This window comes from Convolutriloba macropyga, chromosome 4 (assembly GCF_964194025.1).
Source record: "Convolutriloba macropyga chromosome 4, txConMacr16.3, whole genome shotgun sequence".
Lineage (NCBI taxonomy): Eukaryota > Metazoa > Xenacoelomorpha > Acoela > Convolutidae > Convolutriloba > Convolutriloba macropyga.
This window is the reverse complement of record NC_134471.1, coordinates 56,940,916-56,967,044: the sequence shown is the minus strand read 5'-3', so window position 1 is coordinate 56,967,044 and position 26,129 is coordinate 56,940,916. Positions and strand designations below refer to the sequence as shown.

At 33.8% G+C, this 26,129-nt stretch overlaps 1 protein-coding gene across 1 annotated transcript; it reads left to right on the top strand.

Moving 5' to 3' along the window:
- Positions 1 to 11,405: 11,405 nt before the first annotated feature.
- LOC142338547 (uncharacterized) lies at positions 11,406 to 23,681 on the top strand. Its single transcript, XM_075388336.1, has 2 exons — positions 11,406 to 11,817; positions 23,017 to 23,681. The coding sequence occupies exons 1-2, from the start codon at positions 11,598 to 11,600 to the stop codon at positions 23,625 to 23,627; spliced, it is 831 nt and encodes a 276-aa protein (XP_075244451.1). The 5' UTR covers positions 11,406 to 11,597; the 3' UTR covers positions 23,628 to 23,681.
- The last annotated feature ends 2,448 nt before the right edge of the window (positions 23,682 to 26,129 follow it).

The window sequence follows — 26,129 nt, the reverse complement described above, 5'->3', positions numbered from 1 at the left end:
TTTTAAGTTTAACCACTCAAAGATCTAAATTTTTTCCTCAAGAGGTGCACTTGGTCCTTTTCATTTCATTCGTTTGTTACCTAATGTCTCGTATGTTAATGAATGTATTTGTTTTAGGGAAATTTCTGTGGTTTTTTGAACTTGTCATTTTTTATAATAATTTAGTCAACATTTTGTTTATTTTCACTAAGTACAGGTCGATCTCTCCTCCATAAAAAAGACAAACTAATTTTGTGGCCGATTGTTTTAACAGAAGGTTTTCTTGCTTTTGGTACTACGAGTTTTCATACAAAATTTTCTGATTTTTGTGCATAAATTCCCATTTTGCTGTTGTTTTTGTTTCTTTTGTAAATTGTAACATTATTTAACAACCTGACTGAAAAGAAATTTACAATATTTGAAACTGATCATCTTTTTGTTTTCATAACATATGGTTTGAAGTGCTGCGACACCGTTCTCGTGCAGAAATTGGTAGAGTTTTTTTATTTTGCCCTATATTTGTTGTTAATTTTTGTTGTCATATGCCAAATATTGTGTAATTAAAAGTCTCAGTGGTCAATTAGAGATCAACAAATGATACTAATAACTGATACCGGTAAATAGCTAATGGTTGTTCTGACTTTCGAATTAAATTTCTAAAAAAATTAATAATATTCTTCAACTTTTTGTTATGGTTTGCGTTTTTTTCGTATTATACAATGTTGTATCATTTTCGTAAATCGGCCTCCTTATTTAGAGCTCTTTTAATGTTTTGTTGAAACAGACAATAATTTTTCTGTTGTTTAAACGTTTTAAATGATGTCTTCAGGGCTTAGACAATTTGTTTCAGAAGAATTTTGTGAAATTTAGATACTTTTCAATATGTGTGGTTCTTTTTCTTGTCATTTTGTGATAGTCGTTTTACAAGAAGACGTTATGATGGTCGAAGGGGACGCAGATGCAGATGTTATATTATCGCGGTTAATATCTTATAAATTTAATGGCTTCAAAACTGTGGTTTCGTAAAGTTGTTTTTTGAAAATTATTAGTTCAGCTTGTATTTAATGTTATTTTAGTCTTATGGTTTAGTCTCAATAATAACAGTCGCAATTAATTTTCCGAGTAGTTGCAAGACAAATTGTCTACTCTTTTAGTCGAAAGCTTTTGTTGGCTATGAAATTTGAAAATATTTGTTTTTAATAAAAAAAAGGTAGATTTTTGAGATCTGCCAATTTTATTTCTGTTAAATTGTAGCTAAGCATCTCTATATACAATTCAAATCATTCATCTGTTGAAATACAATTGCTCTCCGTAACAGTTTTATTTTCTTCAAATTGTCTTTCTTCTTGCAACAACCAATTTTCATAAAACCAATTTTCTTGATCTTTGCATAATTGCCTCTTTTTTTTGTAGGTTTTTGTTCTCTTTTCACGGTATCACAATAATGGGCGTCAATTGATTTCCAAATTTGTTGCCTTTGAAAAAAGACAAACGAAGATTTTTATTGTTTTTAGTGATAAGCTTAATTTTTAATTGATTGGGGGACATCGTTTTCTTGCATAATTTTTCGTGCAAAATTTTAGTTTTTGCCTGTACTTATCGTCATTTTTGTAGTCGTATGACATATGCTGGATAATGAAAGGCCTCAGTCGCACTCTAATGAAGTAAAAAAGACTCTCTCAATGATTTCATTTGATGCGTAATGTTTCTAATCGGTTCGAATTTAATTCTTTTTTAAAAAAAGCATTTTTTTAAATAAACTTTACCCCTTTCGTTTATTTCTAGTCGACTTGTTGCCAAGACGCATTGAGGAAAAGTCCCATATTTTGTTCCAAAAAAGTGCCGGTTAATCTTCCGAGTATAAATTTCATCTGATGCTATTTTGATTTGTTTATTAGTGGTTTTCAAAAAATGGACAAGGAGTTGTGGTCGTAAATAATATTTGTAACTATTTGATTTTTATTGCCGTCTTTTCTGGTAGTCATATTATGGTAGCCAGAGGTCTCATAAACCCTTTAGAGTAGATTTTTTTTTTCCTGTAGTAGTTTGTTGAACGATATGTTGATATGCTAATTTTTTTAATCTCTTCCTCATTTGGTAGACAATTAAGTGAAAAATGTAGATGAGCGGGGTCGGAGCTTAATGTGCAAACGCACATTACCGGGCCTCCTTGTCAATTCTCAAATCAAAGAACTCAATAAAAAGTACAGGCGTGGATTAGAAGTTTGCAATAGAATCAAAGACAACTGCAGCGGCGTTTCTTCGTCAAACTCCATTATCTCGTTCAATGGCAAAACGAAAAACCTAAGCCGATTCAAAGAAATATAGAAAAACCAGCATTGCTGATGATTAAACACAAATTCATTCCGTTAGAAATGAAATCAGTCCTCAACAACCTCAAGCATAAACTTCCTCAGAAGAGAAGTTGTCAGCTCCCAATTTCTTTGCTTCTGGATAGGCCTTGTCAGCACGATAGAGGAAAATGTTCAAGCAACAAAAAAGCAATGAGTAGAAAATGTGCAAGCTTGAGAATGTGTTAACGTGTAACCAGTGTCTCTTCAGTTGATCAAAAACAACAAAATGAACCGCCGATTGAGAAAAGCACGTTCGAGCTGTTTGTATCTCTACTGATCGAAACATTTGTCCAGCTGAATACATGTACAAGGACCACAAACATGAAGTTTCTATGTTGAATTGGAATGCTGACAATCAAAATTGTTTGAATCTCTGCAATAAAGAAATTTTCAAAACTCACAACTATTCATTTTTGTTAATTCTGCATTTAAAATTACAGAACTTTTTCTGATTTTCATTTTTGTGTAAAATGTTTTACCTAAAGTCTTGTTAACTAATCTAACCTTCTTCCATTCAAAGTACGTTTTTTCAATTAATTGATATAGTTAAATATTTTTCGTGAGTTATTATAATTGAAATTTATTTGACAAAGTTTTTTTGTTCTTGTGAAATTGTTTTTTAATGTGCAATGTTGAACTTTTTCAATATGCACTCGTATATTGCACTCGGAACGTAACTAAAAATGTTTTCTATGGCTAATCCTTTTCGATTGCTAATCTTTTCACCCTGGTTTACATTCTCATTGATAATGTTTAAGTTGAAGTATTATAATGCAATGTGTTTGATGGTAAACTAATTAAATCTGTTATCATCAATTGATATTCTGTCGCGAAATTCCTTTTAGTAAACTAATAATTGACTGTGCGATTTAACTAAGTGGAATCGCGTAGCAATTCCCATCCTGAACGACAATACCTCTTCCAATTTTAATTGAATAGTGGATTGGAAGCGCTGTTCCAATTCAAATAAAACTTTAACAAGTCCTGTACAAAAACTCTTTTGTGAGATGCTCCCTCAAATAACAATGGATAAAACAGGCAGCGTACAGAAGTTTTTTTTCAATATGAAGCTGTGATACAGTTTAATGAACGTAGAAGTTAATACAGAGTAAAATGGAACAAAATTAGCTGGAGCCATTGACCGATGGAGCAAAAAACGAACAGAAGGAGACTCAATTAGGGTAAATGGCTGTATACGTGAGGCAAAGTGAGGATTCCGCAGAAAAGAGAAACAATGAATGGTGTCATCTGAAAATTACTCGAGATGCAACCACCCTTTCGATGATTTAACTAAGTGAAATCACGTAGCTATTCCATTCCTGAACGATCAATTCTTCCAATTTTAATCGAAAAGTAGATTCGCAGTGCTGTCTCAATTCAAATAAATTTATAACAAGTTCTGTACAAAAACTCTACTGTGAATTTGGAGTATCACAGTGGCCTTCACCTCGCAAAAAAGATTTAATCTAATAATATTGCATGCTTCATCGTCTTCTTGAAATTTAAAGGAACTCACACAGACACTACGGTACCAAAACCAACAGCCATCAAACTTGTCAGCGAAGCCAGGTGTGCTGAGTAAAGGATGCAGAAATTATTTAGCACTTCGTTTTCTTTAGTGTTGCTTATTTTCATTTTCTTGGTTATATAATGTTTATATACGGGAACTTTTTAGCATTTTATCTTCACGTGAATCTGAATCACCATCGCAAAGCACCTTAAATCATAAGCAGAAACAGTTTTGTTTTCTGCTTAGTTTTTTTCTTTTCTTACGCGATTCACTCCCTCAAAGAACAATGAATGAACAGGCAGCAAGCAAAAGTTTTTTCAGCAGCGACGATAAAGTTGAATGAACCCTAGAAGTTACTACAAAGGAAAATGGAACAGAATCAGCTCGAGCCATTGCCCAATGGAGCAAAAACCGCACAGAAGAAGGCTCAATTAGTGTAAATGACCGTATGCGAGAAGGGAGTTGACGATTCCGAGGAATAGCAAAACAGTGGCCGGTGCCATTTGGCACTTACTCCAGATGCAACCGCCCACTCGATGATGATAGTGAGATGAGAATGGTGAGATGATTGGAATTGAGATATGCAAAAGTTTGGAAGCATTTGCGAGCGAATATTTGTTGTCTGCAAACATCCACCGTGGTGGCTATGTTGGCAAATTTGTCTCAATTTCAGCTTCAGTAAGTTGAGGATGACGACAGTTTCTTCATGAGAGGAAAAGAGCTGCTAAAATGGCTACAAGAAGCAGGGGGAGCAGTCTCAGAAAGCCTTCTCAATTCTTTGGTCTCGTTGGCAACGCAATATGAAAACTTTGTCATACAGGAGAGACTCAATCCAATAACACAGTCACTAAAATTGAAAAAAAGCTGTAAAAGTTTCATGAGAGTACATCGGTGAATTGCATGTGGTGACACTAGCAGATAAAGACGACTTCAAGAACAAAAACATGAAAAATTGTGCTCTGCGCCGCATCCATGGAAATTGCAATGGACACTGCAAGGAAATGGAAAAAGCGCAAGGCGATAAAAGTGGTGAGAAAAAAAACTTCGAGAGGGCATGGAAGGGGCAGAGACCAAAAAGAAGTCCGTGACGTTAATTGTGTTATTTGAATTAACGTTATCTGGTCACAAGTGCATGCAAGGAGTTATGCAGCCCAAAGTCTTATTCAATGTAACTCTCCCACAAAATAACGGTATTTAAAATCTATTGAGACCGTCTGGACTTTATGTCAGTTTTCCGGGCAAACAGGTTCATAAAATAGTTTTGGGACAACAGTGGTTAAGTTTAGAAAGACATCATGATAGATTACACAAGGCTTTGAAATGAGAGAAGAACTATACTAATTGGAGACTTTTGCTGTGACATGCATAACAGAGACCTTGAGGAATCTACTCCGGCTCTCAGATAATCATGGTCATATGCTCCACTAGTTCCCAAAACGATTATTTGCCAATCATCTATTGATGAAAACGTATAACTCCAAGAGCAATCTCAGCTACCTCAAGCGCATACAAAGCCACGAGCAGATGGCGGAAAAATTCTTTGAAATATACTTGATTTTAATCTTAATACAGGCAGGAAACAACAAGTACCTTGAAATGAGCATCCTACTGCGACCAAGATTGAACGCAGAGGAGGATTAGCCTCAGCCATTGCGTATTTGTGAGAACAGATGCAGATGGCCACGTCTACATACTGGTTGGTGTTGATGACAACACAAAAAAAATAAAAGGTCACTTTATTCTGGACAAGGCAGATGATATGAGTGTTTCACTTTACTCCGTTCACACAAACACGATGGCAGAAGACATTTCCAAGAAATTCTTACGGCTATCAAAAGTTTAGTCAGGCAAAAAGAAATTTTGGTTTGGGCAGTTTTCAAGTAATCAGCTGACCTTTGAGTGGCGACATTAGAGGTGGATTTCACATTTAATTTAAACATATTAATTTTTTGTTTGCTGTAGCTGATGAAGTTAAGCTAAACTAAGTTGAGAAGATGTATATTTTTTTAATGCGCTGCATCTTTTCTTTTTGAAGTAGGATATCCTGGAGGTGTTTGTATGGATTTATGGATTACTGTGAATTTTAAAGAGGGAACCACCGTCCGTCAGCTTTAGGACTCCCAGCATAAATCAAAGTGCTATGTTTATTTTCTTGTTGTGATTTCCCTCATTGATATTGGGTAAATAAATGTGCGGAAAATTGTGGGAATTTTCCATCTCAAATTTTTTAATCACCATCTTGGTCTATTTATCAGATATCCCTTCTATGTCTCTAATTTCGGGTATAAGAATGACTTCGCCTAAATTGAACAGATAATTGACTCTATCTGTTTTCGCTTTTCGGTTTTCCAAATCTTTACCCCATGAAGTGTCTGATTTTATTAGACACAGTCACAGACGTTCAAAAACAGTTGCTTACTTATTCAAAAACTGAATTGAAACTTTTGCACTGCTTACGTAAAAATCATGGCCAAATTTTTATTTGGTCGAAATTTGGTCTATTACTGACGAAAACATGCGAATAATTATGACTTATTTCCATAAAAAATTTAGTGAAAAAGACAACCAAATAGTTTCTCTGACTAACCAAGTTACCGAACTGGAATGCAGAGTGATTGCACCGGTATAGTTCCAAAGACACAATCAATATAAATAACCCCCTTTGCAACCTGGTAACGCCAACGTAATGGATCAAATTCTATTTTCTTTAACAAATGCTTGAAATATTCCATGATTGCGGACGCAATCAAAGCTTGTCATCCTCTGGCTTATTGGAAAAGTAGCGCCCCATTGCGGTAACTGTCAAACTTATTTATTACAACGATAAAATTGAAGTATACAATCGTCGACCAATGCTCGCGAATTTTAGGAACTTTCTATATGGTAAACGGGTATATATGGATGAACGTCTCCCCCAACATGATTTGGCAATTCAAACGCGGGCTAACGAATAGGATTTGGTCACCACGACCTACAACTGTGGGGTAAAATTGTTTTTAGAAACTGAAAGTGTGCGTTTAACACAACCTGTTGATAATGTTAAAGCAGTTGAAGATCATGAATCAAGGGCAATATAGAGAATATCTCCGTATCAACGCAACCAAGTCAACAACTGGAATACTAATCAACTAACAAGTAGGTGCGAAACAAACGCCCTGGCGATGTCATTGAAATTGATATTTGTGACGAAATTTATCATCGGGGAGCAACACTCGCTGGGAAAAAACTTAAAGACAACGACACTCCACCCAATAGATGATTGTCCAAACATAGAAAACGCGGTTCAAAAAATAAACGCAGTGTACACTTCCTTTTCGACTTCGTGTTGTTAATATTTTTAATATAGCGTAATTGCGCAATCATCTAATATTTGGAAATGGAAAAACACGCGAATTTTTTTTTGTTTATAAACTTGCAACCCTTAGGATCTCATCATGACAAACTTTGCTGTCAACTAGAAATGCTCTAAACCAAACCCGTAAGAGCTAAATGCGAAACCTTGCACACTGATAGTGATCCCTTAGATATGTATTTTATAAGAGGGTATCAACCATTGATAGTAAAAAATAGAAACGACAGAAAAGGAGGAGGAGTTGATTTTTTTTGCAAGAAAAGATTTTAAGATGATAATATCGAATTTATTTTTCGAAGGAGAAACCATAGAAAAAAGGAAAAAACGAACGAATTTCTGTTCTATATAGGCCTTCCTCTGAGAAAATTCAATATTTCTTTGAGACTTTTGAGAGTTTGCTGTTCAATATAAACGCAATGAAAGAGGAAACTATTATTTGTGGTGACTCTTACATTAAAATCTCTGATACATACCATCAACAGTACCAAAATATGATCAATTCATTTAACTATGAATTGCAAAACGCAGAACCCACAAGAGTAACTAAGTTCACGAGCAAATGTACCAAATATATTTTGTCGAAGCAATCGAAAAAAGTATCAACCCTGAAATGGCTTTCAGCGATCATTACGCTCTGCTTTATAAATTTGAATATTTAGTCTCTAGCTCTCAATTTAATGAGTTTTTTACAGTCGTAAATTTAAATTTTTTAAGAAAAAACAGAATTATTTGCATTTCCCCTTCAATCTCTAACAAAGGGTAAACAAGATGAATGATTATGATCTTGAAAGTTCTTTTTCAATCATTCTACAAGTTTTTGATGTTAAATGTCCAAATACAGAGATGAATATCTTCGAAACGGTTGGATGTCAAACAGGTTAAAAAATCTTATTAGCAAAAAATTTGTGCACATGATACACTTATATCTCACCCAATTAGTACAAATGAAGTCCGGTTCAAAAAATTACATTAATTAGTAACAAATGATGTGCGAAATGCTCGCAAACAATACTATGATCAAAAATTGACTTTTTCAGGTAGTCCAGCACAAAAATTTTAATTGTTCAGGGAATTCCAAGGGCAATGGAAGAAATCAGTAGAAGACATTGATATTGAGAATTTAATCACTTTTTTATCAACGTAGGGCAGAAAGTGAGCAACAAAAATTTTCACAATGTAGATAGTGATCCAGGCTTACCATGTCACGTTTACCGTGCCTGGTTTACCATGTAACCTACATTTTTTTTACTTATTTCCCGTTGTCACAAAGGAATTTTTCAACATTATAGGTTCATTAGAAAACAAAAGATCAGCGGGTTGTGATGGTATTAGTAACAAACTTTTAAAACTTGTAGTTTCAGTAGTCAGCTATCATGTGGCTAAGCTGATTAATAGGAGTATTCAAGAAGATTTTTTTTCCAGGTTTTTCTGAAAACAACTAAGGTAATTCGTCTACATAAAGATGGAAATTTTGAAAACTCTTTAAATTATAGACCAATCAGTCTGTTGTCATCCCTAAGCAAAGTGTTTGAAAAATTCTTGAAAACAAGGATATTGAATTCCTGGAACAACACTGCCTTTTCTCAAATGAACGTTTCGGATTTCGGCTAAAATGCTCATGCGCGCACGCTATCGCATCAGCTACAGAACAGATGCGAAATTTTATTGAATCACAAAAAATGGGTTTCGCTTGCTTCATTGACTTTCAAAAGGCATTTGACATAATTGATCATTAACTTCTCATGCAAAAATTACGAAATCTAGGCTTTCGAGGAATAATTATTACTCTCATTGCTTCCTTCCTGTCAGATAGAAAACAATTTGTAGTCCACGGATTAAAATAGTCCAAAAAAAGAAAATTAATATTAAGGTTTTCCACAAGGATCAACTTTGGCCCGTTGCTGTTTCTTTTGTTTATCAATGATATGCCTCAAAACGTTCAAGACAGCTGAAAAATAGCAGACATTACAACAACCTTAACATCAGGCATAAATTGGGCAATCGAGGAAAAGCTCAAAACTTGTCATTAACAGTAAAAATGTAAAGTTATTGGTTTTGTTCTAAATGTACGAAAATCAAAATATCTGCTATTAGCGAAGTGCTTGAAGAAAAAGTTTCGTTCATATATTTAGGAGTATTCATAGATAAGAATCTCAATTTTGATCTACACATTGAACATTTTGCCAAAAAATTAGCAAAAAACAACGAAATGATGTTCGAGCAAGAAACTTTTTCTCGAAATTTTGTCCAATAAAAAAGTACAATAGTTATGCCAAACCAATGATATTGTATGGAATTTTGGCTTACGGTTCGGCAAAAAAAACCAAACTAAGCTCTATTTTTTGTTTACAAAAACGCATTTTAAAGACTGTATTTTTCAAGACGAGAGTAGACCATGTGTTCTTTCTTTTCAAGCGCTACAACGTACTGTCAGTTTTTGATTGATATTTTGACGCTCTTGTGAAAGGAATCTTCGATCAGATTGCAAAAGTTTCTCTTTTGAATTTTCTTGCTGTTGACAGTAACAGTCCGAACACGCGGGCATCCATTAAGTTACTCATCCCTTTGTCAAAAGTCAAACCACAGACTAAGAAAAAATCCTTGAGATGTTCAATCATAAAAATGTTCAACTACCCTGCTAAAGAACGTCTTCTACCCATACAATTATCTGAAAACGAAATTTTGTTGACTCGAACTAAACTTTGGGCATGTTATTTGGATAATAAAGATGTTGTTGATATGTTTTATTAGGTATTTCACGTGTTGTTTTTTTCTGGGCACCTCTTGTAGAGTCATTTGACTCGTATGGTGTCCAAGGTGGTAACGTGATTAAACTTAATATTCTTTATAAAATTCTCTGTATCGTCTACCATCTGAATTTAAATCTATTAGACACGCAAAAAAAAGAACTCAAAAACTTGCAATTTACAGCCTTGGTGAAAACGTTACCTGAAAATTGAATGTTTAGAGAGCCGTATTTTGCAAAAATTTAATAAAGCTCCTGCGCATAAATCGAAGATATGCAGGAAGTGTTTTGTTCAAGAGAAAGAGGGTGAGGGCAATAATTGTGTCAACATCCGAGTCCAATTGACAATTTATATGTGAATTGGACGCAGCAGTCAAGAAACCAGATGGTTTTTGCAAAATTGTGGATAAAAGTAATGGAAATTGGGAATAAGATTTATGAAGATGTAAAAACTTGTACCACAGCCGTACAAACCTTATACTAAATAAAAACATTAAAAGAGCTGCGTAATGATGCATTAAGAAGTAACAGATTTTGGTCTCAAATTGTCATATTTCTGGTTTTTGACCACTTTTGAAGATGTTCAAGCCTACGTAGCTTTTGGTGTAGCCTTTATAGATACTTACTCTGAATAAATGTCGGGAAACTTTTCTTTAAAGAAGTTGCTTTCACATATAAAAGTACTAATGCAAAATTGGGGTCTAGGAAATAAACCCCCACGGAAGAAAAATCCGCACTTAACTTTAGATAGGAAATAAAACCCCATGGAAATAAATTCCCACGAAAGTAAACCCCATTTTAAAATTGAATTTCGGTCGTGATATTTTGTTCGGTTGTGATATTTCATATCAAATCCCACGGGCCGCTGAGGCATGGCCCGCGAGGCATGGCCAAACGCGCTAAATGCGCTTTCATGGTAAAGTGGTGTTTATTTCCGTGGGGGTTTATTTCCCATCTAAAATGAAAGTGTTTTTTTTCCGTGGGTTTTTTTTCCGCAACTGGCGAAATTGGCATCTTTGATACGGTTTCAAGTATCAAAATTTAAATTAATTTGATGTAATTCTTACTGTTTGTTTAGTTGCTACGAATTCAACACTTGCAAAACCCAAACTTGGCTGACCTGCTATCAAACTTTCTCAAACTCTTGTCAATGGCATGCTATCTGTATATAAATCATCTCTATCCTCGAGGCCCCGAAAATTCCTCTTAGAGGAATTTCATCAGAATGGTTGTTAAATTTAGGCGTAGCATTGAAATTTGTGTTGACATATTGTTTAAATACAAGTTTGCCATTACCGGGCTGATATGTTGATTGTCTAAATGTCAAGTTCATTTCAAATAATATTTATTTGCTTTATTGGCATAGATTGATTTGTCCTGCAAATTCCGCTAACCAATAAAACTTCTGCGCGTTTAGTACTGAGACTCAAAGATCTAAAAATAGTTTGAAGCGGTCGACTGGCGTACAACTAAGTTCATTCAGAAATAAACCGCTGTTAGAATATTTGTTATAATAGGTAACCAATGAACACAGATCACCCCACAGATCAATAAACGTTGAAGTTATAAATCATAACCATTTTGTTGTCATTTTAACTTGCAGAGCAGTGAACCGTAGAAATCTGAAAATTCGAACAGCCTTGTTTTGAAAAAACGATGAACAGCAAACTTCAGCTACTTATTTTGTCAGCAATTTTGATTTCATTTAATAAAGTTTTGAGCGGGCAAATTGCCGGGTCATGTTCAGAAATAATCCAGGGAGCAGTTCCCAACTTGGAGATGATAATTGGTGGGCAGTGGTACGCGATTGAAACTTCACAAGAGATTCCAGAAAATTGTCTGGCAGTTAACTTTGAACCTGTACCCTCACTCGACCGTAAGTTGACGACCAAACAGACTAGCATAATAATAATAATAAATAAACCCAAAACGTGGTTTTCATCGTCTTTGTTCGCCTTTATATGCGAACATCAGTTTTAGTTAAGATCCTATATGGGGTGGTCTCAATGTGACGGATTGTAGTAACATTTGAGCTCCAGAACCATGATACTTGAATATTGTAACCGTACGAACATCTTTTGTACTTTACTTTCTAAACACTTTTAACGCTTCTTAAGGTAACAAAAAGTCCCTTTGAGCTTGAGTCATAGCTGACAAGTTTGGTTCCATGGATCTTACAACATAGGGTTCTGAACCAACTGCTAATTTGTTATACTTGGTGAAAAAATACTGAAGCTCCATTTGTTGTGTACGTTTCTATGATGAAAAGTATCATCCTGCATCCGTCAGGTATTAATTCTTACGCAACTGTAACGAACGCAATCCGATAACTAAAAAATGAATCGCCATAACCCTTCTGACGGTGGTACAGATGGTTTTTACACGAAGTGGAGAGAGAGAGAGAGAGAGAGAGAGAGAGAGAGAGAGAGAGAGAAACCTCTGAGTTGCAATAGCACAACACCATGTCATTCTAAAATCCAGTTAATTCAAAAACCTCAAAAATTTCCAGTAAAATTTTTTGAGATTGAAGCTCAATAAAGATATCATCGAATTAAAACAACTTCCGTTTGTCCTGAAAACAACCTGTAAGTGTTATTCTCCACAGCTCACAAGTTTCTGTTAGCCCTTTTTACCTTCGAGGTTTTGCAAAGTGCGGAAACATCTTTGATACGTCCGCCATCATGATTATGATTTAAAGGAACATTAAGAAATGCAGTTAATATCTAGGTATCTGAGGGATTAACAAACAAGGCGGCCCGTTAATGTGCGTTCGTACATGATGTTCCGACCCGAGCTCATCTACATTTTTTACTTAATTGTCAACCAAATGAAGAAATAACAAAAATAGATGTTTGAGTTTAAAACAATCGTTACACAACCTATCTACTAATTGAATTACATACTGCCATGCCTTATTACAGCGCCAATGAGATATGACCTTAAAGAGACTACGAGACAAAAAAACAACCAAAAAAATCAGCAAAAACAAAAAATTCACGGCAAAAACTGAATATCTAAAGTTTAAAGCACATAGTAACAACGTCAAAATGCAGTCAGATAAAATCTTAACTACTCAAATTTATTTTCTCCTAACTATACAGCGGACGGAAAGTTTTCTTAATGACACTATGTTATAAGTCAACAAAGAGAACGCTCAATGAGGCGAAATTCAAAAATTAATCAACATTTTTTGTACCAAGAAATTTCAAAAGTCTTAAAAATCATTAGCTTTTAACTAAATAATCTTTGATAAATTACTAAAATGTTAGTAGAAAACCAAAAGACCTTGTCTTTGGGTAGTTTAAACCTTAGAAACGAACTAAAAAAAACTTAAAAAGTAGAAACGATTTGCGAAAACACAAACTATTGCTACCATTAAAATCATTAGCTATTATCTCAATATTATGTATTTTTAATTCAATTCTTATTTCTACTAATTCAGCTGCAGGAATTATACTAAGAGATAAATTAAATTTATTTGGGCCACATTTCTAACCCATTGGGATCTGTTACTACGCGATTGTTCTGAAAGAAGAGAAAAAGAGTCGCAAAAATTGACCACTCAAAAAATCTTTATTAAAACGCATATTGTCCAACAAACAAAGCTTCGGTGACAAATAATATCAGTAGATATGTCACTTTTTTGAATAGAAAAAATTGGATGTGACCTCGCATTGATGAAAATAAGTTACAATTTGACGAAAAGAACAACAAAATTTGAAAAGTTTGAAAAATGTTTGAAAATGTATATCAAAAACTTAAAAACTAAAGGCTATAAACCGACTAACTGATTCGGGTAACATCAATCATTCAATCCTCAATTACAAGCCTAAGAGACTTGTCAGCAATTTACGGCTACCTAAAGAAAAAAAACAGGCAAAAACAGCAATTTCAAGGAAAAAATTAAGCGAGAAAAGTATCGAAGGCATTAAAAATGAACTTTTCACTAAAAACTTTTATATATTAACTGAATTTTTAACAGCAATGGGATTCTTCTTTTTTATCAATATAGTTTCAAAATATCAATTATGAACTAATACATTAGAACCACGAAATTTTTGAGAAACTCGTAGTATCAACGCCATTAATTTCATTCGCTGTCAACGGAATCCACTAAATACGCTAAATTATGCCTCCATGAGACAACAGTTTTGTTGGCTGATCATATTGGGTCAATAGGACCTTACAGCAATTTATGGAAGGTGAAAACGGCAACAAAGACAGACAACAACCAAAAATTCAGTAGAAAAGTGCCAAAAGAAAGTTTCGAAGCAATTTAAATCATAAGTTCTTCTCTGAAAACTTTATGTATGATCCGTTGAACTTCATCCCTAAACTAATGGAAACTATCAATTTTAGGATAACGTGATAAAAAATCAAAAGGATCCAAAAAAAAGAAAAAGTACACAAAAATTTGAAAACTAGTGGCATTGAAGTTTTAAAACTAATAGGTAGAAGTTAAAACCGCTAACCAGATTATTTTTGGCTGCGTTAGAATTAAAAAAGGATCCCGTAAGTACTAAAACTGACTAACAGTCCACGAAGAAATTTAATGACGGTTAATGTTAAAAAAAATTGCGAAAAACTTTTTTTAAAGTCTTAACAGCCATTAAACTCAAAAGCTTTTAACGGAATTCAATAATTACGCCCAGAAATAACACGTTGGCTAGACAAAGATATTTGTCTTGCATAGATAATCAACAAGCAATCACAATAAGACTATGAAAACAGCAACAACAGAAACATGCGAAATTCAAAATTCAGTAGAAAAGTGCGAGAAGAAAATCTCGAAGCCATTTAAACCATTAGCTTTTCACTGAAAACTTTATCTGTGATCCACTGAATGTTTTTCCAAGCCAATGGGATTAGAATAAAATTTGGATAATGTGTATACTATTTGGATGATGTGATAAAATTTCAAAAGTAACCAATAATACGGAAATATCCAAAAAAAATTTAAAACTTTTGAAATCTTGTGTCATTGAAGTCATACTCCTAAAAGTTAGAAGATAAATCCGCCTGCCAGATCAAAATTGGTTACATTAGGACAAAAGAGGGTGGTGTCATCACAGAGACTGACTTACAGTTCACGAAAATAAGTTTTCGATTGGTTAATGTTCGAAAAAATTTTCGAAAAACTTTTTTTTAAAGTCTTAACAGCCATTAGCTGTCCACTCAAAGCACTAGATGTGCTCACCTAATCCTCAAATAGAAATTCTTTTAGAAAATCTTAAATAGAAATTCAAAATTTCCATTAATATTACGAAATATCAGAGTCGAATTTAGAAAAAACATGAGCAAATCCTTAAAAACGATTTTTTTGTTCATTGGGCTTCCTTCGACTGTAAAGAAGGTTTGTCATTAACGGAACCTTGATATAAAAAGTGATGTGTCTCTAGATGACTTAAAAAAGCAAAAAAGTAGAAAAGTTTTATAAAAAAGAGCTCTCAAAAAGATTTTCAATTTTTTTTTTGATATGGAAGCTTTCTATGAGATCAGAACTGGTCTTTTTGTCGCCTTTAGCCTATTAGGAACACGAAATTGGTTCATTTTTTGGCAGGAAATTTAAGTTTGAAGTACTTTTTTTTGAAAGTATCTTAATTTGAAGAAAAATCACACTAAAAGTGGACAAATATCCCGTGTTCACACAAAAGTTCGACCCTCGATAACTCTTCGAAAAAAACGAAAATCAAAAAAATCTTTTTAATTTTGAATTATACGCTGGACCAGCTTTTTAATGATACCACTCACGTTTCTCTGAAATGAATATATCGATCGGCCAAAATTGACGGAACAAAAAAAACCCATTTGAGTGTATAGTTCCTCCCCCACAAGTGGGGTCGGAACAAAAATACCAAAAGACAACCTGCAGATTTAATGATTTTTTTCTGTGCGTGCTTCCATATAATGGGTCCAATCATATCCAATCCAAGTTTTTAATAACGCTCCTTTTCATTGTATCGAGAGAGCTTAGGTCAGAAAAATCGTCTCTGTACTCATATCTGGCACCTTTTTCTTGGTGCTATGATCTTGGTGTTTTACAAATTTGAATCTTTTTGATAATTTGCTTCTATTGAGACCATACTTCGTTCTCCGTGCTGGCCGCAACAACAGAGAAATTTTTTGCTCACAAGCTGTGTCCTTTTAGTCTTAGCTTGAGAGCTAAAGTTAGCCTCAATTTGATTAAAAAAAAGACGACACCACGAATCTGTTGCCAACTTTAAATAATTTTTGAATGAACTAAAAGGGGTCAAACGGTAACAATTCGTTCCCATAATTTTGCCGACCAATAATGGCGACATGTTATCAGCAAAAAAATGAGAAGAACTCTGTAGATTATTCCCGGAGTATCTTCTGTGGAACAAAAACTAGTTGGCTGTTCAAATAGAACTCCCCCAGCTAGGTTGCGCCTCATGAAGTTGATATCTACTTCTCTTTTTGCTTGGATTACTGTGGTCTGGTACCTAAATATCTGTGGTTGGAACGTTTCGTTAACAAGTTTTTGTCAATTTTAAAGGCGTGTAAACAACAAGTCTAAGCAAAGCTAAGTCAAATTTATGTGGGTAAGTGCAAAATGAAAAATGACATGTTGTGAGAAAAGATATCTGCGTTTCTTTTTTAGATGGGGAAAATTCTGCTTAAATCTTAGAGAGTTTTTTACATTTTCAACCCTGGATTGTCCACATCAAAATGTGTAGCCATCATAAAAAATGAAAAAATCAAATAATTTAATAAAATCAAACTCTTTGATGCCTCCTATTAGTGAATTGTTAATATTGCTTCTCTAAAAATATTAAAGTTTTAAGAAAGTTTACCAACCTTGACTTGTTTAGTTTTTGTAGTTTTTCTATATTTTCAGCTTTTAAACAGATATATTCAGCATTAGGAATTAATTTTTCGAATATAATTAGTTCTTTTCCGAATTTAATTTTCGTTTTTTCTGTGTACCAAAGCCCTGATCTCCTTTTTTCTCTGAATAAAATATTCGAAAGACATTGTTTGAAAGAGAGAATTTTAGTCTTAAAACCATTCAATGTTATAATATTTGTTAACAAAATTCGCCAGTATAGTAATTGTTGAAAAATCGGCAGACTTCTGCTATCTTCATTTTGATTTATGTCACTAGTTTGTTTCAACAAAAGCTGTTGATGTGTTGATTTTGAGAGATGTTCTTCTTTGCTATTTAATTTTTTATTTGCATAATTATCACTGCTTAAAACTTTGTGGTCAGTAAGTGTTTTGAAATTGTTGCTTGTGTGGTTAGCTGGCTGCTCTTTCAAAAAAGGAATCTAACTGATCTCTAGGCTGCACGACTTTTCTGTCTTCAAATAGAATGTTTCCAAAAAAATTATCTCCGGACCATTACGCTATGAGATATTCGCAAATAAAAATAGAATTGTGAGCAATTTGGCATTATATTATTTCTTATCCGCTACCCTTTCGCACGACCAAAATAATTTGGTCTGAAAAAAACCAAAAAATAGCTCTGAAAATGAGGAGATACGGAAAAAATGGACAAAAAGAGTCACCATGTATCATGTACCCAATAAAATTTTGCGTTGTTTCGCCAAATACACAAAAAAGGAAGAAATCCTTTAATCAGAGTTTAAGAAGAAGGCCTGTAGTATTTTTTATTGTTTTTCAAACTGCTGCAATTCTACGACCGTTTGATTGTGAAATGGTGTTATCCATTCCTGGATCAATTGGGAAAAATTATGTTATTTTCAGTGAATTTGATTACTGAACCAACTTTATAAGTTAATAAAACCGATAATTAGAAAACGTGTACAAAATTAACATTTGATATGTTTTCCTTTTTCTAATTTTTGGAAGTAAATGGTTTTCCAAAAACTGCAAAGACAACAAAATTGTTGAAAAGACAAAATGCAGACGTGGAAATTGAGAAGCAAACCATTTTGCAGAAGCAAGGAATTTACAGTTTTTTTTCTCAAATGTTTATCCCCATTGCTTGCCCAGAGTTAGTAAACGCACGGGACCCAAGTCGTTGGAAATTTCAAGTTGACTTACTGTCGGGGACAAAAAGGGCCTGTCTCTTTTCTAAATAACGTAGTAAAAACAAAACATGATCCGACAAAAAAACTGAATTCTCTAAAACCTTGATCTTTTTATTTTATTCTCTAACTTTGTGCTCTGTGCTCTTACAGATAGGCATCTTATGATATCATATCATTCTAACCATTACACTAAGTGGTCTGAATCTCTCCAATTTTGACATTCCATTCTCTTGTTCTTTCTTTTTCCTCAAGGCTCACTCTAGCCAAGTGTCCCTCAAGCTTACCTTGTGCACAAATTACATTTTTTGTTCTCTCTCTTCCTCTTTACAACGTGGTTATGTAGTAACCAGATAAGTCGTAGTTTATTTGTTTATTTAGCTCCTTATGGAAATAATTTCAAGACGTTTTAGTGGTGAGTAATGACTGTTGAACAATAGCACGTTACTTTATCACATTTTCCAGAAAAGTTTAAAAGGTGCTTTGTTTTCTGAGCACTTTTATATTTTTAGTTCCGCTTAAAAGGTCTTTGTTGAAGTCTGAAGCAGAAGTTTTCGACAAAATGTCAAAATGTTGTCAGAAAAGACAAACTACAAAATAAACAGAAATTTTTATTAAAGAGGTAGAAAACTTGAATCTTTTTACAGATTGGTTCACCTTTTCCAGAACTTCACGGCATGGGTCAAAATTAACTCAAACAAAAGCAACGCTCTTTTTCGCCCCAGTTTTGTTGGGCAGTTTAAATGCTCAAAACGCTATTTCTGAACGTATCTCAATTCAATAGTCAATAGTTTCATTATTTGAACAATTTTGTCAGGTGCTAAATAAGTTCAAGGATTTTGCGTTTCTACTCTATACTGTTTGCATTAAAATCAATGAATGTTATGCTGAACAAACATAAATAATTTTGTTGGAAAACCCGAAGAATTGGAAAATTAGAAAAAGTCTCTTTTGCCATGATTTACTTAATTACATTTTATTAATGTCTAAAAGGACCTTTAATCTTCATTTTGATTTCTTCAGTTGTAGAACTTTTATCCACACTAAAATTATGTTCACGTATGATCATCAGTAATCAAAAGTTCGTTATGAATAAATATTTCCAAAACCAATCAAAAATGGTTTTTTGTTCCGACCCCCACTTTAGTGGGGAGGGAGGAACTATATACTCAACTGGGTTTTTTTTGTTCAGTCAATTTTGGCCGACCGATATTTTCATCGTAGAGAATTGTGAGTAATATCATTTAGAAGCCCGTCCAGCGTAGAATACGGAATTAAAAATATTTTTTTGATTTTCGTGTTTTGCAGGGAGTTATCGAGGTTTAAAAATTTGTGAACATTTGACTGTTTTTATTCATATTTTCAGTAATTTTTGCTAAAATTTGGCACAATTTCGCTAAAAAAATTCAAAATAAGTTAAAATTTTTAACGGCAGAGTGTTGCTGTTACCGTTAGAGATAGAATAGTGTTGCTGAATTCTTTGATTGAAGTTTTTTTTGGCTAAAAATTTTGATAAAATTTTCAAAATTCAAACTTTTTCATCAAAAATGGCACAAAATATGCTTTTTTGGTCCACTTTGTTAAAGCTGGCCAGACTAAGTGACCTAGAAACCCTAACACAGACTCCCTAATGACAGAAAGAGCGCTAGTTGCAATTAGCCGCCGTATGAAAGTCTTCTGCAATTAAAATTTTGCCGTTTTTTTGCACATTTAACTCGATAATTATACAAAATTCATCTTCTTTCTTTTCAATATTTGAAGAATTCCACTCGACAATTGGTCTAATTCGCAAATACTTGGAACACTTGGTTGGTTTGCTGGGCGCGCGACAAAATCAAAGAGAGGTTCGATAATATCATGGACTCTTAGAATCAGAGACTTTTTGGTTTTTATGTTGATGCTGTCTTTTTCAAAATATTTTGCTTTTGTTTTTTATTGTTAATTACTGACAATATTTTATTTTCACGGCTCCATTAATGACAGCTCCAATTTACCTAAATTTGAGGCCGAATGTAGTTACAGTTTGTTTTCAGAGAACCAAAGGGTTTTTATGGCTTTGAGGAAGATTTTTTGTAAAGTTTAACTGAATTCTTGTCTTTTGCCTTCAGTTGTTATTCTTTTGGCAGTCTGATTTTCAAGATTAACCACTCGAAGATGTAAATTTCTTCCTAAAGAGGTGCAATTGAACCTTTTGTATTCATTCGGTTGTTACCTAATGTCTCTTATGTTATTGAATGTATTTGTTTTACGGAAATTTCTGTGATTTTTTGAAATTGTCAATTTTTCATATTATTTTAGTCAACATTTTGCTTATTCTCAGAAAGTACAGGTCAATCATCCCTCCTTATAAATTAAAAATTAATTTTGTGGCCGATTGTCCTAACAGAAGAATTTCTTTCTTTCGGTACTAAGAGTTTTCATACAAAATTTTCTGATTTTTGCGCTCAATTTCCCATTTTTGCTGTTGTTTTTGTTTCTTTTGTAAATTGTCACATTATTTAAAAATCTAACTGAAAAAAATTTACAACATTTGAAACTGAACATAAGTTTTGTTTACATAACATATGGTTTGAAGGGCTGCGACCCCATTCTCTTGCAGAAATTGGTAGAGTTTTTTTATTTTTGCCCTTTATTTGTTGTTAAATTTTGTTGTCATATGCCAAATATTGTGTAATTAATTGTCTCAGTGGCCATTTGTAGATAATCAAATGAACTTAAATAACAGGTATCGCCAAATAAGTAATGGTTGTTTTGACTTTCGAATTAAATTTCTAAGAAAAAGGGTATTAATATTCTTCAACTTAGCCATTTCTGTTCTAGTTTGCGTTTTTTCGTAGTTCACAATGCTGTATCATATTCGTTTATCAACCTCATTATTTAGAGCTTTTTTAGTGTTTTGTTGAATCAAACAATAATTTTTCTATTGTTTAAACTTTTTAAATGATGTTATCAGGGCTTAGACAATTTGTTTCAGAAGAATTTTGTGAAGTTTAGATATTATTCAGTTTTTGTGGTTCTTTTTTGGTCATTTTGTGATAGTCGCTTTACAAAAGATGTTATAATGATCAGAGGAGACGCAAATGAAGGTGTTATATTCTCGCGGTTAATATCTTATAAATTTAATGGCTTCAAAACTGTGGCTTCGTAAAGTTGTTTGTGAAACTTATTAGTTCAGCTTTTATTTAAAATTGTTTCATAGTCTCATGATTAAGTCTCGTTAATAACAGTCGCAATTAATTTTCCGAGTAGTTGCAAGACAAACTTTCGACTCTTTTAGTCGAAAGCTTTTGTTGGCTATGAATTTTGAAAATATTTGTTTTTAATAAAAAAAGAGATTGATTTTTGAGATCAGAAAATTTTATTTCTGTTAAATTGTAGCTAAGCATCTCTATACAAATCACATCGTTTATCTTTTGAAATACATTTTGCTCTCAATAATGGTTTTGTTCCTCAAATTGTCTTTCTTCTTGGAACAATCAGTTTTCATAAATTCAATTTTCGTGATTTTTGCAAATTTGCAGCTTTTTTGTAGGTTTTTGTTTTCTTTTCACAGCATCACAATAATGGGCGTCATTTACAAATGTTGTCACCTGCAGAAAATTCGAACGAAGATTTTTATTGTTTTTGGTGATCGGCTTTATATTTAATTGATTGGGGGACATCGTTTTCGTGCATAATTTTTCCTGCAAATTTTTCGTTTTTGCCCGTATTTGTCGTTCTTTTTGTAGTCGTATGACATATCCTGGATAATGAAAGGCCTCAGTCGATGTCTATTGAGGTTTAAAAGACTTTCTCGATGATTTCATTTGATGCGTAATGTTTATAATCTGTTCGAATTTAATTCTTTTTTTTAAAGAAAAACAATGTTTTAATAAGATTTGCCGCTTTTGCTCATTTCTAGTCGAATTGTTGACAACACGCATTGATGAAAAGTCCCATATTTTGTTCCAAAAAGTACTGGTTAATCTTTATAGCTAAAATTTTATCTGATGCCATTTTGATTTGGTTATAAGTGGTTTTCAAAAAATGGACAAGGAGATTTGGTCGTAATTAATTTCTGTAACTGTTTGTTTTTTATTGCCAACTTTTCTGTTAGTCATATTATGGCAGTCACAGGTCTCATAGGCCCTCTAGAGTAGACTGTTTTATTCTTTTTCTAGTTTGTTGAACGATATGTTGATATGCTAATTTTTTTTTCTCTTCCTCATTTGGTAGACAATTAAGTGAAAAATGTAGATGAGCGGGGTCGGAACTTAATGTGCGAACGCACATTACCGAGCCTCCTTGTTGTCATTTAATTTCAACGCGATTAACGTTTGCTGGGCTTCTGTCTACTATTGTGGACTACAAATTGAATTAACTCCCATTAAATTTTTGCAAAATCATTGTCACATAATTCTATTTCTACAGCACATACTTGAAGCACTTATTTCATTGCATTGTCGAATTGCTTGAACGTTACAGCGTGGTTTTTTTGCCTTGAATCCGAAAGCCTTTCGACCTCTCCATTTTCAGAAAATTTAAACAACAGTTTATACGAATTTTGCCTGGTAAACTTAATACAAACGACACATTTAATAATGACAGGGACATTCTGAACGCGATAACGTCAGTATCAAACTTCGAGGAATATTCAAAAACGCGTTTTTAAGTATGTTTCAAGATTAACTCTTAAAAACTAGCATCGCCAGGTTTGTAAAATTTTTCAAACTAATTTAAAATCAGATTGAATGTAGTTTGCAATTGTTGTCCAAAAGAGATTGGTTTATTTGTAAGACCTACTTTTTTGTCAAAACGGATTATTAAACTTCCCATAGTCAAATCATCAGATCAAGTTTTCAATTTTCCCGTAATTTTTCTTAATAATTTGTCTTAAGCTGTTTAGGTAGGGAAAAAACCTGATTTTAGGTAGGGAAAAAACTCCAAGGAAAAAATAGCCCACGAAAAATGCACGAAACTAGTGACGTGAAATACATTGTTACTACGCATTTGCTAATTGAAAAATTATTTCAAGTTCTGTAATATTAAGCAAAATGTTCTAAGAAAAATTTGGTATGTTTCAGGATTAGCCTTCAATCTCTCTTCCTCCTTTTACTTTAAAGGAAAAACCCATTCAAGCTCCTTGGTAATACAGCACGTTTACTCCAAATCAGCTCAAAAAACGGGTGCATTCTTCGTTTTATTTAACACAAGATATCCTGCTTACGACACTGAAGTTGACCAATCAGAGGACGGCAATCATCAGTTCTCACACTCGGAAAATACAAATCAAATCATTTTTCACGTTGTTCATTTGGACGACCTGTTTTTGGTGGTCAAAACATGCGAACAAAAAAGTGTAACGAATGCCGATGAAGAAATGTGGATTTTCTCACGTGAACAAATTCCAGATCCAATCAGATTACAGCTCCTCAAATTTTCAAAAAACGGTTTTGGAAATATTGATTTGAAGGAATTTGACCGTGATAGTTGCCCACGGGCCGAACCCAATCTTCCCACCAACCAGAAGGTCATGAGTGATAATTTTCGCTTGCTGACGAACTTGATTGGGCGCCAGGATTCCTTTGATGATAGCCGAGCGTACTTGAAGTACATTTCGTGTCTACAAAGTGCTACGTCACAGGTTCAAATCGATTTATGCATAAACTATTATAATTTGGGCGTATTTAAATGATGAACATTTGATGCTGCTATTATTAAGGTCGTTACTTAAAAATCCACTTGCTTGTACGAATCACGAATTTATATATTCGGATTTTTTCCGTTTGCCCCCCCCCCCCCCCCCCCCGCCCCCCAGCTTATTAGGTGCATATTATTTGGACCCCCAGACGCATGTGCCATATTTTATATAATGGCTTACTCTGTAATGACACGTGCTCTGTAATGGAGGGGGGGGGGGGGGGGGGGGCTGGGGGGTGCATAACATACTGGAGGGGGGGGGCACAAACGGAAAAGATCCATTTATTCAGCATGCTGTAAACAAGAGATATATTTGAACCAGGAATTCATTGTTTGTTGCATAACTTAAATCTTGTGGACAATGGAACATTTTTCCTTGTCAGAATTTTCTACGAAATTTTCTGCTTTATGTAACTAATTGCCCTCAGGATGTTTTTAGTTATTCTCAGACAAAGTTTGGAACAATTATTTCTGTCCTATTGCTCTTTATGTACAATTTCTTGTCTGATCAATTCGACTGCTTAATTTTTCGACGTCTTTTCATGACCTTTACATGCTCTAGGCTAATCCAATTAAGAATCTTAAACAGCTGAACACACTTGAGGTTATTGCCAATTTCTGGCATTTATCCACAGAAAAATCAACGCCAAAACTATCTCCCTCACTTCCAAGCAATAACATTGGCTATATTTGGTCTGTGATATTATAGCACCGGAAATCAGTGTTGTTGGCATTATTTGATCATAATTATGCCCGTGTACAGTTGTGCTCAAACGCTATTAGTTTACGTTGCAATAAAGAGTACGTGCCCAGTCGGAACTAAAGATCCAAGGTGAAGATTTACGCCCATCAGACCCTTTCTGGGAGTGTAGTGGAAGCTTCTACTCTGCTGATCAGATTGAGGAACAGTGATGCGGTACTGATATCGTGACCCTCTCGACTTATACTTACGCCAGCTGCACACATTCGGTCACACATTCGTAATACATGTCTCTTAATGTTTAGGGTCAGATGAGGTGTTTCTAATTTCTTTTATTGTTCGTTTGCCAAAATTGAGCAAACAAAAAGATGTTAGGTTGCTTTTGGCTTTGTTCTTATTTTTTCCCACCGTCTTACTTTAAGGCTTTCAAGATGTTTTCCTATAGGTTTGCTCCGTATCATGCTCATTTTGAACAAAATATGCACGGGAATTGATGACAGAGAAAACCTTAAAATCTGATGCTTTAAAGTGACAAAAAAGTTAGCCAATAAAGAAGCAAAAAAGACCACTTTTTGACTAGCAAGATGAATTATGCCTGATTTTATTGAACAAACAAAAAAATGAGTTCTTGTTGCTCGTTATTTTGGATCTTTTGGATTATTTTATCTGTGTTGAGAGAATTTTGCTCAGGCTCGTTGAAAATGGAACCATGAAAATGGTTGTTTATTTGTTGTAACTCAACCGATTGCAAATTTGATCTCAGGCGGCTTAGAGCAATCGTTAAATGATGTAGTTTTGAAATTGACGAGATGTAAACTTTTACTGTTTTGTTGAATTTTATGTACCTGCTCCTATCGTGGAGATATATACTATGGGTAGTCTTGTAAGATGAGTTTTGTGGGATTGGGATATTTTTGTTAGAAGTTCTTGACTTTGATCATTGGATTTTTAGTTAACCTGAGATTTTTAAATGAAAAAAATGTTTCTTGAATGACTCGAGTTGTTGTTCGGATAGTTTTGATGTTATTGTGCCGCAATTGGAGCACCTTCTGGCTGCCATTGGTATTTCCAGTCTCTTTATAGTTGTGTTTTTGTACTCGATATAAATGTACAGCACATAGGTTACAATAGATATTGATTACAGACTCTACAGCGCCAATTGTGTTTTTAATAAATGAAAAACAACAACGTAGGTTAATTTAAGTTCTTTAAGCATACTTTTTGACGTAATTGACACAGAAAAAACCTTTACTGTGGGCCGCATGCTAAGCAGCTAAGCCTCAGTCGAACAGTGTTTTTTAGTCATTTCTTACGGAGGTCAAGTAGATAGTAAGCAGTTAATCAGTTTTTTCTATCAAGTTTTGACCAGACCCTTGTACACAAGGTTAAGGCTTTGAAAAAAACGTTTTCACCTTGTTTGTCCTGTTTTTCTTTGTTCTTATGGTCCACAGAATTTCTGAAAAAAATTAACAGAATTTTTCATTTTCACCGTTTTTCTTACGCAGACAATATTCAACGTATCTTTGCGCAACCCCGAGAAATGAGTGTGATTTTGTTTTTGAGATCTCCGAGCATAAAATTTTAAGACAAAATTAAACAGTTTCAAGTTTTCAAAAAAAATGTCGGTTAGCACTAATCTAATGCGATAAATTTTTGTCGTTTGAACAGCAATTTGAATCATTTTTTTATTAGAACTTGCTGTATCTTTAATGCAATCGGCACTTAAAATTGAATTTTATATAAAAACTGAAATTTTTCTGTGTAGAAAAGCGTTGCTGAAATTTTTGGTGATCATCT